The sequence below is a fragment of the Anabrus simplex genome, chromosome 1 (assembly GCF_040414725.1).
Source record: "Anabrus simplex isolate iqAnaSimp1 chromosome 1, ASM4041472v1, whole genome shotgun sequence".
Taxonomy (NCBI): Eukaryota; Metazoa; Arthropoda; class Insecta; order Orthoptera; family Tettigoniidae; genus Anabrus; species Anabrus simplex.
In genome coordinates, this window is record NC_090265.1 from 1,660,464,013 (window position 1) to 1,660,484,993 (window position 20,981).

General features: G+C 38.4%; 1 protein-coding gene across 1 annotated transcript in view; it reads right to left on the minus strand.

Moving 5' to 3' along the window:
- The window catches only part of Snx27 (sorting nexin 27), a 514,072-nt gene extending 497,615 nt beyond the window's left edge, over positions 1–16,457 (minus strand). Inside the window, exon 1 of the mRNA XM_067138378.2 lies at positions 16,200–16,457. Coding sequence (XP_066994479.1) covers positions 16,200–16,453 — 254 coding nt within the window. The 5' untranslated portion in view covers positions 16,454–16,457. The remainder of the gene's footprint in view (positions 1–16,199) is intronic.
- Between the last annotated feature and the right edge of the window lie 4,524 nt (positions 16,458–20,981).

A 20,981-nucleotide genomic window follows, 5' to 3' on the forward strand; every position in this document is an offset into this window, starting at 1 on the left:
TAATAAGTTGCTTTACGTCGCATCGACACAGATGTGTCTTATGACGACGATGGGACAGGAATAGGCTGGGAATGGGAGGAAGGTAGCGGCCGTGGCCTTCATTATGGTACAGCCTTAATTTTCCTGGTATGAAAATGGTAAACCACGGAAAACCATCTTCAGGGCTCCTGACAGAGGAGTTCGAACACACTATACACCGAATACTGGATACTGGCCGCACATAAGCGACTGCAGCTACTGAGCTCGGTGAACCACTTTTATGTCTCCTATAATTTTTCTCAAGTGTCATAGAGAAACATAGTAGTGATTTCAGCTTCATATTTTCGGGTTCGGGACAGTTATCGTCATCATGATCGTTAGCCCCGTGTACTACTGCACGCAAACACTGTGTAGATTTAGTATTATATATATACATGGGCGTATGGCCGTTGCCCTTCCCGAAATGTCTTCTTTCCCGAACCTCCAGTAATGAGATAATTTCAAGTAAAGCACAAACATTTAGCCAAAATCAGTACAAAGAAATGAAAACTTTATTTTATCATAAGGGGAGTTTTTAACACACGACTACTTTGGTTGCCGTTCGACGCCATTCAGTGATTCTCCGTCTATTCAGCCTGCTGTCAAGTTCTGCAGAAATTAAGAGACTCGTGTTTTGAAGAAAACAATGATAGAAAATATACATTATAGCGAAAAAAATGGTCCCATGGTCCAGATATTTTTAAAATTGCAGTCTAAATGTGACAAACAATGATATTTCCCTAATAAGTATGTTATTTGCAAGATATTACCTTATTTACCAGTTTTGATTGCTATTGCAAAAATACTCCCCCCACTGAAACAATTACAGAAACATCTGAGAGATACATCACCTAAATCAGGACTTGCCTTACAGTCCATTCATCGTGATATTCATGTGCCTGATGAAGTTTTACATAAGTTTGCTAATCTTCCAAGAAAACTTGATTACGTGCATGCAAAGTGCTTTTAAAAAATATCATCAAAATATGTGAACAACAGCTATACAAAGTTTGTAAAATCCACGTTGTAGGACGCTGTGTATTTATATACACCTGGCACACAAACACTGAAAGATTTCTGCCGCACACCCCATGGATTATTATTGTTTTGAATAAGTGTGTGTGTGTGTGTGTGTGTGTGTGTGTAGGCCTATATATATTATGATGGTTGTGCTTTATTTGTGATTTGTGGGGGTTCTAAAATTTGATACAGATTAATTGCCCCCGAAATGTTTTGATTTTTGTTTTTTGCTAGTGATGTAACGTCGTACTAATACATCTAAGATTTTGGCGACGAAAGAATGGGAAAGAGCTAGAATTGTGAAGATAGCGGCCATGGCCTTAATTAAGGTACATCCCCAGCAATTGCCTGGTGTGAAAATGGGAAACCATGGAAGACCATATTCAGGGTTGCCAACGGTAGGATTCGAACCCACCATCTCCCGAATGCAAGTTCACATCTGTGCGACCTATCCGCATGGGCAACTCGCTAGATAAATAAAATGCTGTATACATATGGCTGTATGCATTACCAATTACCTGGAGTTAGGTTTGGGGAGTAACCGTAGACAGTGTTCACATAAGAAACCACTGAATATTTCGGAGATTTTCAATGGTAAGACAGAAATCCACAAGTCTCCCAAAGTCATTACCCATGAAAATGAGGAGGAAGGGGCGGCATAAGCAGGGCTGTGAGAAAATATAATAATTATTAAACATGAAAAGCAAACACAAATGAATATTACGGAGAAGTTCAGGGAAGGCGGATTTCAAGATGTGAAATAATTTTACTGCTCAATAATAATAATAATAATAATAATAATAATAATAATAATAATAACCTCTGATCCCATTTAGGGTCGTCGCCTAGGTGGCAGATACCATTTCAATTCTTGTAGTAAGGATGTAAAGGACAGGGCATATAAGTCTCTGGTAAGACCCCAACCAGAGTGTGGTTCCAGGATATGGAACCCTTATCAGGATTACTTGATTCGAGAAATGAAATAAATGAAGAAAAGCAGCCTGATTTGTTCTGTGTGATTTTCGACAAAAGAGTAGCGTTACGAAAATGTTGCAAACTTTGGGTTGGGAAGACTTGGGAGAAAGGAGACGAGCTGCTCGATTTAGTGGTATGTTTCGAGTTTTCATTGGAAGAGATGGCGTGGAATGACATCAGTAGACGAATAAGTTTGAGTGGTGTTTTTAAAAGTAGGAAGAAAAGTTGGAATTTAAGAGGACAAACTGGAACAAATATTCGTTTATAGGAAGAGGAGTAAGGAATTGGAATAATTTATCAATGAAGATGTTCAGTAAATTTTCAAATTTTTTGTAATTATTTAAGAAAAGACTAGATAAAAAGCAGATAGGGAATCTGCTACCTGGGCGACTGCCCTAAATGCAGATTAGTGGTGATTTATTTACCTAGCCTTTTCTTAAATGGTTTCAAAAACTTAGAAATGTATAGAACAATTCCCTTGATAAATTATTCCAATCCCCTATTCCTCGTTCTATAAATATTTGTCCCAATTTGTCCTCCTGATTTCCAACCTTATATTCATATCATAATATTTCCTACTTCTCAAGCTTCTACTAATGTCATTCCACACCGTCTCTCCACTGACAACTCGGAACATACTGTTTAGTCGAGCAGCTTGTCTCCTTACTCCGAAGTCTTCCCAGCCCAAAGTTTGCAACATTTTCGCAACACCACTATTATGTCAGAAATCACCAAGAACAAATCGTACTGCTTTTCTTTGGATCTCTTCCAGAAATCCAGATGTGGGTCCCGTACACTAGAACCATACTCTAACTGAAGACTTACCGCAGATTTATACGCTCTGCCCTTTACATCCTTTACTCTCATATTTATAAGAAGAGATCTGTATTCTTTCTTTACCACCTCGTTAATGAATAGACCCACTCCTATCTTTCCTAACCTGTCTCTACGATAAACACTCCAGTTCAGCGAGAAAATTTCAGCATCCATAATATCACTTCCCAGTCATGATTCTGGTAAATATATATGTACGGTATTAAAGTAGTTCTAGATTATTCCTTTCTTTACAAACGTACAGCTTAACACTAAAAACTTTATCCCATCCTTACTCTACGTCCTGCATTCTATACTGTCATCACCGCTTCCTAGCCCATTCAAGTTCCATGAATAATAATAATAATAATAATAATAATAATAATAATAATAATAATAATAATAATAATAATGTCTGTTAAGTGCTTCAACTTTCCAATTTTGCGAAGCGTGTTGATGATTAAAGTACCAATAAAATGTTTTTCCTTTATGCGAAGAGATTTGGGAAGCTCCGATACATTCCCGCATGATGTTCTCGGTCCCCCAGAATCCGATGACCGAGAAAACCTAGTATGAATACTAGGGCCTGGGGTAGTAGTATCATTAACTGACGTTGCCATTATGCTAGTAAGTTGAAGATAATGGGGAGATTGATCTTTGTCAATCTCATAGTTACAACTAAGGTATTGAGCCTCAGAGGTTGCCTCAAGATGCTTTCTGGCTGTGCCTGTTTTTGGTCCGCGAGAGGTATTTTATTTCCCTCAAGCCCTCCGGACAAGTCCGGCGAGCCCCCCGATCCACCACCTGGGACGCGCCCGATAGGGGAACAGGCAGATGACCTTGCTATCCTTTCGAACAACAGACAAGAAGCAATCCAATCCATAGAAAAATTGAATGAAATAGAAGCAAAAACCGGACTTCAAATTTCATTTGAAAAGACGCAGTTTATGGAAGGAACTAAATCAAGATTCGACAATCAACCATTAATCAATTGTGGAATAATTTCCCAAGTAGACAAATTCAAGTATCTAGGTGAAATTATTCAGCCAGCAGGGTTAAATCAGGAAGCTAACAAAGAAAGAACTGCTAAACTACAAAGGGCTTACAAAATCACATGGAACAGATACAACAAAAGATGTATATCCAAAAATGCAAAATTACGACACAATACAGTCATCAAACCAGAGGCACTTTATGCATCTGAAACACTGATCATTGGCGGCAGGTCACAAATGAAAAGCATTGAGAAACAAGAGAGGAAAATTCTCAGAAAAATCCTGGGACCAAAGTTCGAAAATGGAATTTGGATGAAAAAGAAACCACACGAAATTTTTCAATTCACAGAAAAAATCATAGATACCATCAGAAAGAGACCACTAAAATTCTACGGACACCTCCACAGAATGGATAACAACAGGCTGACAAAGAAAATTATAAATCTAGCTCTAACCCTGAAAATCCGCGCAACAACTGGTTAGCAGAAATTCATGATGAAGATCTACAAGAAATGGGTATTGAGGATGAAACCATTCAAGATAGAATGAAATTTAGAAGCTTAGTAAACAAACATAAATTTGCAGAGAAACCAACAAGAAAAAATACAGGCTGGACAGAAACACGCAGAAAAAACACAGTGAAAAAATGAAGAGATATTGGGAAGAAAAGAAGAAGAAACACTGTGCAAAATACGTTCAAACCCGCTCCAAAGTTGGGCACAACGAATAAATAATAATAATAATAATAATAATAATAATAATAATAACAACAACAACAACAACATACATTATCATTATAGACTGTTATGCCTTCCAGCGTTCAGTCTGCAAGCCTCTGAGAATTTACTAAACGTCGCCACAATCCTCGATTTGCATCTAGTGTTGTGGCCTCATTTAGTTCTATACCTTTTAAATCGTTAGAAACCGAGTCTAACCATCGTCGTCTTGGTCTCCCTCTACTTCTCTTAACCTCCATAGCAGAGTCTTATTGTGGGTGTGGTGAGGCATTGAGGGGTATGAAGGAGGAGTTGGAAAGTTTGAGGGAGATAATTAGGATTCTCACAGAAGACAGGAAGGAAGATAGGACTCCCTCAAACAATGTACAGGTTACAGTAGGTGTACAAGAGGGAGGGGAAGGAAAGGGAGGAGTTGTAGAAGACAGGTGGTCTAATGTTCTAAGGGGAAGGAGATTGCAGGCCAAGGGCTCTATTCAGGACAGGTGTCTGTGCGAAATCGGTACGAGTCACTCCAGGTAGAACAACATAGGGAAGATGAGGGACAGGGAACTGTTGCTGAGATGCGTGGAAGTAGGAGGAAGGGAAAAGGTAGGAAAGGGAAATGTAGAGTAGAGGATAGGAAAAGACAGGTGGAACAGGGTCATGGGAAGGAGAAAAGGGAGGAGGAAGTAGCTTCTGCAGCTATCAGGAAAGATAGGGCTGACCAGGAGGGGAGGGGATCAAATGAGGTGGGTAGGGTTGAGGCTCTGGTCATGGGGGATTCCATCGTTAGACACGTGGGGAAAGTGTGTGGAGGAAAGGGAACCACGGTAGAATGTTATCCAGGAATTAGGTTGAGGCAGATATTGAGGAAAGTAGAAGAGAGGGAGGAGGGGAAGGAGAAGATGGTAGTGTTTCACGTTGGTACCAACAACGTAAGGCAAGCTGATATAAGTACCAACATAGTTGGAGATGTGTGGGATCTGGTAAATGCAGCACGGGTGAAGTTTAAGAAAGCGGAGATTGTTATTAGTGGAATACTGTGTAGGAGAGATACTGACTGGAGGGTGATTGGGGATTTAAATGAGACTATGGAGTGGGTATGTGGGAAACTGGGAGTGAAATTTCTAGATCCTAATGGGTGGGTAGGAGATAGGGATCTGCGCTCGGATGGCCTTCATTTAAACCGCAGTGGTACGTATAAGTTAGGAAATTTGTTTGGAAGGGTAATAGGGAGGTACATTCAGGGAAACGGGATGGCCTAGGGAGAGGTGATAAGGGAACAGGGAACTGGAAATCAAGTAGGGATGACATAAAATTGTTAGTGTTGAACTGTAGAAGTATTGTAAAGAAAGGAATAGAATGAAGTAATTTAATAGATATATATTTACCAGATATTGTAATAGGAGTTGAATCATGGCTGAGAAATGATATAATGGATGCAGAAATTTTCTCACGGCACTGGAGTGTGTATCGTAGAGATAGGATAGGAAAGGTGGGAGGGGGAGTTTTCATTCTGGTGAAAGAAGAATTTGTAAGCTACGAAAAAGTTAAAGATGAGACACATGAAATTCTAGGTGTAAGGCTCATTTCTAAAGATAATAGACAACTTGATATATTTGGAGTGTACAGATCGGGAAAGGGTAGCACTGATGCGGATTCGGAATTATTTGATAGGATAGTCAGCTATGTGGGAAACGACATGGAAAGAAATGTGATTGTAGCGGTAGATCTGAATTTACCAGATGTCAATTGGGAAGGAAATGCGAACGACAGGAAGCATGACCAACAAATGGCAAATAAGTTAATATGGGAAGGACAGCTGATTCAGAAAGTGATGGAACCAACCAGAGGGAAAAATATTTTGGATGTGGTGCTGATAAAACCAGATGAGCTCTATAGGGAAACTGAAGTAATAGATGGTATTAGTGATCATGAAGCTGTTTTTGTGGTAGTTAAAAATAAATGTGATAGAAAGGAAGGTCTTAAAAGTAGGACTGTTAGGCAGTACCATATGGCTGATAAAGCAGGTATGAGGCAGTTTCTAAAAAGTAACTATGATCGGTGGAAAACGGTAAATAAAAATGTAAACAGACTCTGGGATGGGTTTAAAGAAATTGTTGAGGAATGCGAAAACAGGTTTGTACCTTTAAGGGTGGTAAGGAATGGTAAAGACCCACCTTATTATAATAGAGAAATAAATAGACTAAGAAGGAGGTGCAGACTGGAAAGAAATAGAGTTAGAAATGGCTGTGGAAGTAAGGAGAAATTGAAGGAACTTACTAGAAAATTGAATCTAGCAAAGAAGGCAGCTAAGGATAACATGATGGCAAGCATAATTGACAGTCATACAAATTTTAGTGAAAAATGGAAGGGTATGTATAGGTATTTTAAGGCAGAAACAGGTTCCAAGAAGGACATTCCAGGAATAATTAATGAACAAGGGGAGTGTGTATGTGAGGATCTTCAAAAAGCAGAAGTATTCAGTCAGCAGTATGTAAAGATTGTTGGTTACAAGGATAATGTCGAGATAGAGGAAGAGACTAAGGCCAAAGAAGTAATAAAATTTACATATGATAACAATGACATTTACAATAAGATACAAAAGTTGAAAACTAGAAAAGCGGCTGGAATTGATCAGATTTCTGGGGATATACTAAAGACAATGGGTTGGGATATAGTACCATATCTGAAGTACTTATTTGATTATTGTTTGGCCGAAGGAGCTATACCAGATGAATGGAGAGTTGCTATAGTAGCCCCTGTGTATAAAGGAAAGGGTGATAGACATAAAGCTGAAAATTACAGGCCAGTAAGTTTGACATGCATTGTATGTAAGCTTTGGGAAGGCATTCTTTCTGATTATATTAGACATGTTTGTGAAATTAATAACTGGTTCGATAGAAGGCAATTCGGTTTTAGGAAAGGTTATTCCACTGAAGCTCAACTTGTAGGATTCCAGCAAGATATAGCAGATATCTTGGATTCTGGAGGTCAAATGGACTGTATCGCGATTGACATGTCTAAAGCATTTGATAGGGTGGATCATGGGAGACTACTGGCAAAAATGAGTGCAATTGGACTAGACAAAAGAGTGACTGAATGGGTTGCTATATTTCTAGAAAATAGATATCAGAGAGTCAGAGTAGGTGAAGCTTTGTCTGACCCTGTAATAGTTGAGAGGGGAGTTCCTCAGGGCAGTGTTATCGGACCTTTATGTTTTCTTATATATATAAATGATATGAGTAAAGAAGTGGAATCGGAGGTAAGGCTTTTTGCGGATGATGTTATTCTCTATAGAGTGATAAATAAGTTACAAGATTGTGATCAACTGCAACGTGACCTCGAAAATATTGTGAGATGGACAGCAGGCAATGGTATGTTGATAAACGGGGCTAAAAGTCAGGTTGTGAGTTTCACAAATAGGAAAAGTCCTCTCAGTTTTAATTACTGCGTTGATGGGGTGAAAGTTCCTTTTGGGGATCATTGTAAGTATCTAGGTGTTAATATAAGGAAAGATCTTCACTGGGGTAATCACATAAATGGGATTGTAAATAAAGGGTACCGATCTCTGCACATGGTTATGAGGGTGTTTAGGGGTTGTAGTAAGGATGTAAAGGAGAGTGCATATAAGTCTCTGGTAAGACCCCAACTAGAGTATGGTTCCAGTGCATGGGACCCTCACCAGGATTACCTGATTCAAGAACTGGAAAAAATCCAAAGAAAAGCAGCTCGATTTGTTCTGGGTGATTTCCGACAAAAGAGTAGCGTTACTAAAATGTTGCAATGTTTGCGTTGGGAAGAATTGAGCGAAAGAAGAAGAGCTGCTCGACTAAGTGGTATGTTCCGAGCTGTCAGCGGAGAGATGGCGTGGATTGACATTAGTAGACGAATAGGTTTGAATGGCGTCTATAAAAGTAGGAAAGATCACAATATGAAGATAAAGTTCATTTATAGGAAGGGGAGTTAGGGATTGGAATAACTTACCAAGGGAGATGTTCAATAAATTTCCAATTTCTTTGAAATCATTTCGGAAAAGGCTAGGAAAGCAACAGATAGGGAATCTGCCACCTGGGCGACTGCCCTAAATGCAGATCAGTATTGATTGATATTGATTGATTGATAATTATATTCACGCTGATTGAAATCTTAGTTATGGGAAAGCCCTAAATTTTAATTCTCAAATATGTATGTTATTAGTGGTCTATCTTAATGAAAATGGTATGAAAAGTCGGGGAATAAGTCGCTACAATCTAGACCATAAATAATTTTATTCACGCTGAGTGAAATGGTACTTTAGGGGAAGGCCCAAAATTTAATTCTCAAATATTTGTGTTATTAGCGGTCGTATCTTAATAAAAATCGGTATACAAAGTCGGGGAATAAGTCGCTATAATCTAGGCCGTAAATAATTTTATTCACGCTGATTAAAATGGTAGTTTAGAGGAAGGCCTAAAATTGAATTCTCAAATATTTATGTTATTAGTGGTCGTATCGATAAATACTACATAATTAAAGTTATATAGTATTAAATTTCCGATCATTTATGTCTTATACATTGTTACAGTACCGGCTATTATCACAGAGATATTAATGAATTTGGATATTTGTTACTAAGTCCATATCAGCGCTATGTCATGAGAACATGGGTAAACAAAATTTAACGAAAATCGGTAATGTTAAGTCGGAGAATAAGGAACTACACTCTACGCTATAAATAATTTTATAAGACGCCCTAATATCACAGAGTCGAAAGAAAACAATGTGAAGGCCTACAATATAGAAAGCTTATAAAATTGATCAACAATATTATATTGACCATTGTTTGTTGTGATGTGCTTTGTGTCTTCTGTTGCCGCTCATCTCCGATAGATAGGATTACTGCTGCGTACCGATTATATTTAAAATTTCCTTTACGTTGCACCAAACGATGGTGACGATAGGATAGGAAAGGGCTAGGAGTGTGAAGGAAGCGACCTTGGCCTTAATTAAGGTACAGCCCCAGCATTTTCCTGGTGTAAAAATGGGAAAACACGGAATACCATCTTCAGGGCTGTCGACAGTGGGGTTCGAATCCATTATCTCCCGGATGCAAGCTCACAGCTGCGCGCCCCTAACCACACGACCAACTCTCCCGGTCGTACAGAGTGTAACAGCCTGCCTGAATAATGGCGGGAAGTAGCTAGGGAGTTAGATAACTTTCTTCTTTAGCATGCCATTTCTCTGGTTCATAAATTTTCTGATACTACCGGCACTGGTACGTAACACACTGGTTCATCATAGCATTCGAGCTATTCAATCCCTACTCTGAGGCACTGATTTGAATGAACAGTGTGCATATAACGGAGTAATGGCAAAGGAGTGTTCAAGGCTGTCCACGGCCTGGTCCTTCCAGTTTCGGAACACTAGACTGTTAGATCGGCACTGTTCGTTGAAAGTGAGAAAATGTGGGGGTTTTCATTTGATCGAGTGTTTTGTGTGAAACATTGCTTTTAATCGCTTCATTCCTACTGACGTTTTTGTGATGACGTATGTTGACTTCAGTGAGGAGAACAACAAAGTCAGTCTTTCTGAAAATCCCGTAGCGAAGTACGGGTGCATCAGCTAGTAATTGAAATAAAATTGAGTACGTTGCATACTTATTTGCATGTATTTTCTAGTGGTTCAACGTCGCACTAACTCAAAGGTTTTTGGCAACGATGGAATAGGAATAGAACAGGGAAGAAAGTGTATGTGGTGTGAAAATGTAAAAAAACACGCAAAAAACCATCTTCAGGGTTGCAAATGGTAAGATTCGAACCCACCAACTCTTGTAAGTTTACGCTAGGCAGCCAGAATCGCACTCCCTCGGAATACTCCAGTCAGTGTCGAGCATGTTGCTATCTAGTTCATCTACACAAGACAAAATCGATATTTATGTTTCCGAAGATCATTTCATGACGTTATATTTAACTATGTCGAAATAGTATTTCTATAATGTATGTTGAGTAGCCTATTCAGCCCGAAAGCTGGTTAGATCCTAAACACACCGAGCTCGATAGCTGCAGTCGCTTAAGTGCGGCCAGTATCCAGTAATCGGGAGATGGTGGGTTCGAACCCCACTGTCGGCAGCCCTGAAGATGGGTTTTCCGTAGTTTCCCATTATCACACTAGATAAATGCTGGGGCTGTACCTTAATTAAGGCCACGGCCGCTTCCTTCCCATTCCTAGGCCTTCCCTATCACATCGTCGCCGTAAGACCTATCTGTGTCGGTGCGACGTAAAGCAAAAAAAAAATCCTAAACATTGCAGGTGGGAACCACTGATTGTTTCCGTGTTCAGCCATTCATTCTTCGTCATCACGTTTTGAATTCTGGTCAGTGGATGATTTTGGACTTTTAAATTGTCATTACATTTCGTCTCATTTCGTTCCATTAGGGACCGATGATCTAGATGTTAGGCCCCTTTAAACAAGCATCATCATCATCAGATCCTCAACAGCTTCGCTATCAGCTCTCATAGATGGCGTAGGAGTAATTTAAGAGGAGTGAGGTAATTTCCCGTTGCTTTCCTCAACGATCCAGAAGTTGCTAATACATATCAGTCAGCCAAGCCCACTGAAATGTTCGCACCAACCAACCCTATGAACGACATTTTCACATCATTCAAAACAAGGATTGGCTGAATAAGGAATGACATTACCAGCATCACTCATACCTCATTCACTTTCATATTGTCAAAGCCAAGGATGAGACAGTCGGGTCAATGAAAGTAACGAATTCATTTTAGCCCATACCAGAAGACAGAGTAGGCAAGTTAAAGAAGGCATTAACTTTAAAAAATAATTGTTTTATTAAATTGAGCAGCATTTTGAAACTACAGTACGCCTACATGTCTCAGATTTCTGGCCAGCCTGAATTCTTTACTGGAGTGGGCATGAGCACGAAAATACCTATATCCTCCTGAGACCCGGGACTTTGATTTTTGCAAGATTTGACTTAAACTAGGTTCTGGGGTTAAGGAAAGAGTTAAAGCATATTCTGATTTTTTCTGCACTGATAGTTCTCACTAGTTCCCACAGATGTCACCATGTGCTAGAAATGTAGCAAGTGACAATACAAGAGGCCACATCATGCCTCAAACCTAAGGTATAATATTCTATACCGGGGGTCTCAGGAGGTTAAGAAAACCAACAACCGCTGGTGATTTCCCGGATCTCTGGCCGGAAGCGCCAAGCGCTCGTTTAGGCTTGTGAACTACTGACCTTGGGAAGCACTGCTACCGGAACTAGGATATGTCTACCAACGTTGCATCTTCTCGCTGCTCCATGCATTCGCTGAGTGAATAGATGCCTCACCTTTAAGTCCAATCCTCAAAAGCTTCAAATTAATGCGTTACTTACAAAATTAATACCTGAATAATCTATACATTTGAACACCATATCGAAGAGAATTTCTAAATCTTAATTTATTTTACTTAAGTTCAAGTATATTCTTCTATGGAAGTTTATCAATCAATCAATACTGATCTGCATTTAGGGCAGTCGCCCAGGTGGCAGATTCCCTATCTGTTGCTTTCCTAGCCTTTTCCGAAATGATTTCAAAGAAATTGGAAATTTATTGAACATCTCCCTTGGTAAGTTATTCCAATCCCTAACTCCCCTTCCTATAAATGAATATTTGCCCCAGTTTGTCCTCTTGAATTCCAACTTTATCTTCATATCGTGATCTTTCCTACTTTTATAAACGCCATTCAAACCTATTCGTCTACTAATGTCATTCCACGCCATCTCTCCGCTGACAGCTCGGAACATACCACTTAGTCTAGCAGCTCTTCTTTCTCTCAATTCTTCCCAACCCAAACATTGCAACATTTTTGTAACGCTACTCTTTTGTCGGAAATCACCCAGAACAAATCGAGCTGCTTTTCTTTGGATTTTTTCCAGTTCTTGAATCAGGTAATCCTGGTGAGGGTTCCATACACTGGAACCATACTCTAGTTGGGGTCTTACCAGAGACTTATATGCACTCTCCAAACCACTTCGTTTGATAAAAGTGCAATGTAAGATTTCTTGATTTGTTTATTTATTTCGAATTTTCCCAATTGGCGATTGCCCCTGAGGACAAAGTACAGTAAAACGAGATAGATTTTAAACTAATAATAACGGTATTTGTTCAATGACCCTTCAGATTTTAGAGACGCCGTGGTGTCGGAATTTAACCACGCACGATTTATTTAACGAACCGGAGGGCAATAACACGAAGTTGTCCAATTTGAACACCCGCTATTTTGGGACGACTAACCGTCTGTGTCGCTGACGTTAGCTTGCTCTATTTCTAATAATAATAATAATAATAGTTTTACGTCCGACCAACTACGTTTACGCTTTTCGGAGACATCGAAGTGCCGGAATTTTGTCCCACAGGAGTTCAGTAAATGTACCGACACGAGCACCTTCAAGTACCACGCGAATGAGTCGGGATGGAACCCGCCAACTTGAGCTCGGAAAGCCGACGTTCTACATCTGAGCTACTCGGTCTTATTCCTTTTTCAAGGCAAATAGTACTGTAGGTAAACAGTATTGCCCCTACACTATAAAAAAATGTTCGTTCAAAACTACACTGTACCACGTGCAATGTCTAACATTTTGAAATAAGTTGTATGCGATAGGGCTAAGGACAAGCACTTCTAGACTCCTACACCGAGCACTCCTCTGTTCAACCTTGAAAATTAAATCCAACAATAGTAAATCTGCTTAAACGGTATCCAGTTAAGTAGCTAGTCACGTGATCTCAAGAAATGCTATTAACTGCAAGGCGAGACCATTCTATTTATTCTGGTGAAAACTTTTTATAATAATTACCATCAACTGAGATTTGAATACAGCCACTTAGCCTGGAATCACAAAAGAACCCAAATATACAGTGTTGGAAAAAATAATTCACAAGAAGAAGCTATACCTACTGACATTTCATAAACTAGTAGCCTATTTATATAACCTACTGTACGAACACTCCAAAATCCTGGCTGTTCTAATATCTTGCTCTTTCGCGTTTTTCCAACACAGCGCCCGAACTACCACTAGTACCCGACTGACAACTACCTTCATAACTATCTTTCGGCAATACTGACGAATTACAAAGTTATAACAAAGTAAACAATTCAAATTACACTCTAGATTACGACGCACCGACGCTTTGATTAAAATATTCTAAGATAGGTCAAAAATATTCCAGATTACTGCACGATGCCTTATCGAGTAACTCGAACATTGGTATGTAGCATGTTTCGAGTGGGGACGGGTCAGGGTACCGAATTGGGCGATAGAGCGCGCCTCGCGCACTGCCGAGGATCGATAAAGAACTGAGCACCGCCGCACACGTAACTGCACCAAAACAAACAGGAGCCACTACCCTTTCATAACAAAATGACATGCCTTACTATAGTACAAGATACAGGACCTAAATCAATCCAGTACTAATTGATTTTGCTTATCAAAAGTTATTTTTGGACCATTAACTTTACAAAAATATTTTAAACGCCATATCGTGAGAATTTCCATCCAGGAAACCCATGCAAATGAATTGAATTATATAGACTACCGCATTCTAGGAACAGTAAGATAACACTCAAGTTACATAAACGGGTTTATTATTTGGAAACGCCTTCTCTTCCTCTAATACAAAACGTCACAGAACTGAGAAGAAATATGCCGCAATATGATAGCAAACTGAAGAAACCCGATTGTTTAAGTATAATGAAAAACAGCCCCTAAACCAAGGAAATGTTCTGGAAGCACCCCACTTCTGGTTCGTGGTGGACGGCTTTTCTTTTATGTAAATATATATGAGAAGCACTCGTTGTTCACACGCTTATATCTTATTGGACAGGGCAAAGTGGCCGTGGGGTTAGGGGCGCGCGGCTGTGAGCTTGCATCTGGGAGATAGTGGGTTCGAAGCCCACTGTCGGCATCCCTGAAGATGGTTTTCCGTGGTGGTTTCCCATTTTCACACCAGGCAAATGCTGGGGCTGTACCTTAATTAAGGCCACGGCCGCTTCCTTTCAACTCCTAGCCCTTTCCTCTCCCATCGTCGCCATAAGACCTATCTGTGTCGGTGCGACGTAAAGCCACTAGCAAAAAAAGAAGGCAGAAAAAAAAATCTGATTGAAAATAAGAATTTCCAAACAATATGACGTCCAATCTATACTAATATGTTAATAACCAAGCGCCTAGACTAAAATGCCATACCCGACTAACGCAACTAGTCAGGCAATATACTGCGGAAAAGTTTCTGCAAAACATAAGAACTGTATAACTCGAAATACTGCGTAGGAAGAAAAAAGAATCACTTAACTTGGTAATTCCTATAAGAAAGCAATTAAAATACGAAATGTATATTATTTCTAAAATCTTCAACGTAGAAATAAATACGACGACGATTAAAAATAACTAAGTCGTTTTGTTATTGTTGTGTTACACCATCCAAGGCCTCGGGATATAGCTGTTATCAGGGCTGAGTCTTTAATGAACCCAGTATTAATCGTCCAGTAATTTGAATATGGACCGCAATACTGTATTTGTAAAACGGACAAGTTCCACAGAAATATTCTATTGCAGAATTTGTCATAATTGCGTGACAGCCGCCTAAGGCCACTGTTGTCCAGGTTCGAAATACCTTCTGGCTCTCTCAAAAGTATGTACCGGTGACCTAACGTGCACGAATATGGGTTAGGGAATTAATCTGGTGACAACTCTGTTAATCATGTGTTTTACACAGTTTCACATTGAGTGTATATTAAAATAATCTCAGGACTTCTATGTAATAGTCGTTCAATACCAAATCCACCCTCCAACCTAACAAAACAATGTCAGAGGTGAAATTGAATTATTCATTCCATAACAAAAAAGATAAAATATGTTAACAGACATAACTCATGTGGAAAAAATAATGGAAACAACAACAACTGACATCACTGTCATCCACGTGTTATTAAGCAAACTAATCTTTGGTATAACCGCTGAATTATACAGATTAGAAAAATAAATAATAGCTTATTAAGCTATTCAGTGAGGCTATGGACCGTAGGCCATGTGTCAAAAATAGGAGAATAAAGTGTCATATAAAATAATAAAGGATTTTGATTATAAGTTGAAAATGAATTAATCTTGTCAAAGGCTCGAAAACGTTCTTCTACCTACTATGCAATCAGTATCTTGGAGAATGTGTATTAAAGCTAATATGTTCATGTATCTAATGCCAGTTTTGTACTGAAGAAGCTATGCATGGCCGGATTTCACCAAATAAATCGCTGCATTTTACAATCAGAATTAACATATAACGAGAGTACACTTATTAAAAGATATTCGTTTCAAATTTCACTCAATATTCTGCAAAAGAGATGCTTTGAGGCACTATAGTCATACATAACCTAAGATATCAAAAAGCAGTAATAATGAGAGATGTCAACTAGACAGAGGACATTCAATCACCAAAGATATATTCGCGAGTCAAACACAACATTTTAAAAAGTAAATCGTTTTGTATAAAAGTATTCAAATCGTTTCCAATAAAAACATGAATTAAATTAAACAGCAATTACCATGGAACTCTATGAGTAAATGCTGTGATTGAAACACCAATGAAATAACATAAAATATGGTAAACAAAAACAGTAGACTTACACTTCCAGAATTCTATCCCCTTTGCGAATACCAGCTTTTTCTGCCGCCCCTCCATCCAACACTGCACTGACATGTTGTAAAGGCGCATACAACTCGCCATTAATGCTTCTCAACTGCCCACCTTCACTCACTTGTCCTCGTACATTAAAACCAAACCCGGTTTCGGTTTTATAAATTGTCACCACTCGCGGACCAGTCGGTAGATTTCTATTTTGTTCATTCTGAGGGCTTACGTCCGATTCACTGTCAGCCATGTTTTTAGCTCCAATCCGCCCACAGCCTTCTAAAGCTGCAAAGTTACTGCTGGTCAGAATAGGACTGTCAGTGAAGGAGGTAATAAGCGATTGTTTCTTGTTTCCTTCTTTCGCATCTTCTCTCCTTTTCCTTGAGAAGTTTTTCAACTCCTTTATTCTATATAAACGAGAATGAAAAATAAATATATAATAATAGCCTACTTCATAAATGTATATCGACTGCAACTGAAGTGATTTCAGATACAGAAAGGTTAGATAATTATTACTCGCTCAATGCAATTCAGCTTTGAGAATTATTAACTGAGTTTAATAGTGGTATATCAATCATTAAATCAATTTCAAACCCTAGCTAATAATTAAGTGGCCGCTGATAAATTATTAATTCAGGCTACTTACATTATCAATGACAATATCATAGCAGGAGATCATAGTCACTCTACTCATCGGCGTTTAAGTATAGGCGATTCAAACTGAGGGAAATTTCATTTCTGATTAGAACTTTATTTATTGTTATGTTAACACTATCGTTTAGGTTGATAATCCCATTACTTTTCTCCGGAAAACAATACACTTTTGAAACCTGGGGTGTGCTCGTTAAAAGTCGTAATGAGCGTATACAATCACAGTAAGGGATACAATATAAAATTAAATAAATGATTACTCACCTAAACAGGGAGATCGTGGAAAGAACTTCTCGTGGCAGCTGTTTTATTAATTCGTTGATTAGAGGTTCGAGCTTCAGTTCCTATCGATGTTCAATAATGCTTCATGATTCAAACGGTCTTGCTTCACGGTAGCTCTGGTGTAAAATTTGAGTTTCCTAAGTGTAGAAAATGAACATTCTGCTAAAACCACCCACTTTGACTCATCTGCTCTAAAAAAAAAAAAAACTGTGAGACAATTTTGAATCGTAATATAACTGCAGGTAGGCCTATGGTATTTTTTGAAACACTGAATTATTAAGTGAAACAGAATAGTTATCGTCTATCAGGGTTTACCAAACTTTTTGTACCTGAGGCTCCCTCAGCATATCGTATGCATATCCACGGACCCCTTAGCCGCAGAACATGTACAGTAGGTACCGGTACCGGTATTTAAGTTCGGTAAGCAAAAGACAGAATTTTGTAATGTCACCCTGTTTAATTTTATTCATATAAGTAGGCCTAATATTTACTTTGGTTCCTTTAAACTTTAATTTAACTTCATTTACAGTACCGTACGGTACCATACATGAACATACTTCCTATTTAGGCCTACATGAAAATTATAAAGCAGCGTGACACTTGGCTAATAATTACAATAATTTGGATCTGGAAACTTATTTCAGAACATTCACTTGGTACAGCTGTTGGAAAAATAGGGTGGATAGTGCTGTTTTCCAGGGGCCAAGTGTCTTAAGTCTGGTTCAAGCATAGTCACCTGAGGCCAAAGATTAGGCTTTATATTAGCTGTGTTTCTGTATTTTGTTTTCATTTGTGTGAGAGCAGAAAAGGTACACTGACACAAGTAAGTCGTCGTGAAAGACATTAATAATAATAATAATAATAATAATAATAATAATAATAATAATAATAATAATAATAATAATAATAATAATAATTAAAATGTTATTTGTTTTACGTCCCACTAACTACTTTTTAAGGTCTTCGGAGACGCCGAGGTGCTGGAATTTAGTCCTGCAGGAGTTCTTTTACGTGCCAGTAAATCTACCGACACGGGGCTGTCGTATTTGAGCACCTTCAAATACCACCGGACTGAGCCAGGATCGAACCTGCCAAGTTGGGGTTAGAAGGCCAGCGCCTTAACCGTCTGAGCCACTCAGCCCGGCTGAAAGCCATTAAGGCAGCACTGTCTTTCTAAAAAAAATCGTAGGGTATAAGGGACATGCATGGATGCAGAAATCGATTATAGATGTGCAGTTGTGGCAAATACAGTCTCTACTGTATTTGGTTGTGGTACAGGGTCTTAAAAACAAGAGTGAACATTGTATGAGGATTACATTTACATTTACATTTACATTTTACAATAATTCTCTGTAATCCTCATACAATGTTCACTCTTATAAATATGGTATAAACAGCTTGAAGTTCTCTGCGATCCAGTTATTTAATAAGATCCCTGTGGAGGTAAAAACAGCACCAACTTTGGCAAAATTCAAACAAAGAGTCAAGCATTATTTTTGGGAAAGGTACAGTGCTCTTTAAATCAAAATATCAGTTGTCATTTAAGTCATTCTCCCAAACAATCTTGCAAACTGTCCGGATCTATTCTTGTACCTCTGCAACTTTTATGTTATATAAATGTAAATACCATACTCTGTAATCTGTTCTTGTACCTCTGCAACTCTGTGTTATGTATATGTACTGTAAATACTCTGTAATCAATTTTTGTACATCTGCAACTTTTATGTTATATAATTGTAAATAATCTGAAATCTATTCTTGTACTTCTGCAACTCATGTTATGTAAATGAAAATACTGTGTAATCTATTCTTCTACCTTTGCAACCTTCTTGTTATGTAAATGTAAATACAGTCAGAAATAATTCTCTGTAATCCTCATATTGATGATGTATATATTTTATAGATTGTATGTGTGTATGTGCTCAACCATTTACTAATAATCTTATATACACAAACTATATTTTGATGTGTAAGTGCCCGCCAGTATGTAATATCCTGTACAATTCCTATGTATGAGCCTGCAGACTCGTTGGAATTAATTGAAATAAATGAAAGCTTGTCTTTCTAGAAAAATAAGTCACAAAATATTTTGTTTAGTTGATCTTCTGCAACGGAGGGCAGTTAATGTTCATTTTCCAAAAATGAATTTCTGATCCATGAGATTTTCTTCAGTCAGAGGCAGAAAATGTTGCCTAGTGCAGATTCAGTAATTCTGGGTGTTTTATCATTAGGCCTACATCACTTATTCTGTTTGGTAGTATTTCTTCATTTGTAGACAAGAAAGCATGAACTGTTGGAAAAGAACCAAGTTAGGTTTTGCTGATTCAGTGTGTCCATATACTCACTTCCTTTACATTCTGTATATTTTATCTTGGCCTGTTAAGAGTGTGACTTATGATCCTTGTAGACTTGAATTCAATTCATTCAAGTGACTATATGTTCTCCTAAATAAGCAAGTCTGGCAAGCCACGAGAAATCCTAAGAAGTCTTTGAAGTTCCATACATAAATAGGCTAACTTCATCTTTCAGTCCAAATGAGCGAGTAAACATTTTGTCTCTTGACAACCACCTAAAACCTCTGTATGCTTTAGCAAATGTTCATGATCACTCCCCATCTCCTTGGATAGCTTCAAAAGTAATCAGAAATTTAGAGGCCTGGCTTTGATTAAATTAAATAAATTTCACAGCTTCTTTCATCATATCATCTAGATGTGGAGGCATATTGTGAGTAGCTAGTGCTTCACAATTCTTTTGAGTATTTTTCACCAAGTACAGTATTTACCATCAATTATGTTGCAGGTAGGCTACTATCTTCTCTCCAATGGTACCTATGTGGTTGGCCATGTTTTACATTTAATAGGAATACTTAATATGGTGCTAAAACTATGTTTCCCTTGTCTCCAGTGAGTACTTCCTTCGATACATGAAATTCAGCAAGTTTATTGCAAAAGTAGCAGTCAGCTCATCAGCTGATGGTTTGGAAATGATGTTTTAATTTTAATGATTTTATTCACTCGTTAGATAAAACGTCACCACACAAAACACACTGAGGCTCTTCATCGTATCCAACATTCAGCTCAGTAAATCCCAGTTCCAAGTATTTTTACGACGTCATTGCACTCATTCAACAATTTTCAGCTGGCAGTTGTTGTTTCCGTAACACACTCGGTAGCATCACTCTTTGAATGAGATGCATGCTTCAACAAACCTGTCTTCAACCAGCAATCCATATTATCGTCTGCGAGTACTATTATACTTACACTTTATTACTGTTCACTTCTGGATTCCTTAACTTTGAGTATGTGGAAGAGCAAAGATAGGGTCTATATTAATATAAAATGATGGACCTATTAGCATCAAGCAACATACTTGACTGCACTGGCGCAATTGGTTGTGTACCAAGCCAAACTAGCAATGAAGGCATCCCATGGCATCTATCATACATTTTAAGAGTTACTAATAGTTCGCTGCTAACGTGTACCATCTGTCGCCCAAGTTAGGAGTTACATATACTGTACCGGTATGTAAGTTACATGGTACGACAGTGAAGACATAGTTTCTAATTTAAAGTAATGATCTGTGAATTATATGTGTGCAATAAAATTTTGGTCTTTAAGTACTTACAACTTCCATTATTACTGGTGACCCCTTGGATTATCGATGCGGCCCCCCAGAGGTTAACAGGTCACAGTTTGGGAATGGCTGCTGGATATGTACACCATAATTAATTTAAGATGCTATGGACTATTACAACCGAAGATAACAGTCGTAACAGTGATGACTATGAAGATATCATACGAATTATTATGAAACAAGTGGAATATTTGTGACGGATTAGTCAGTAA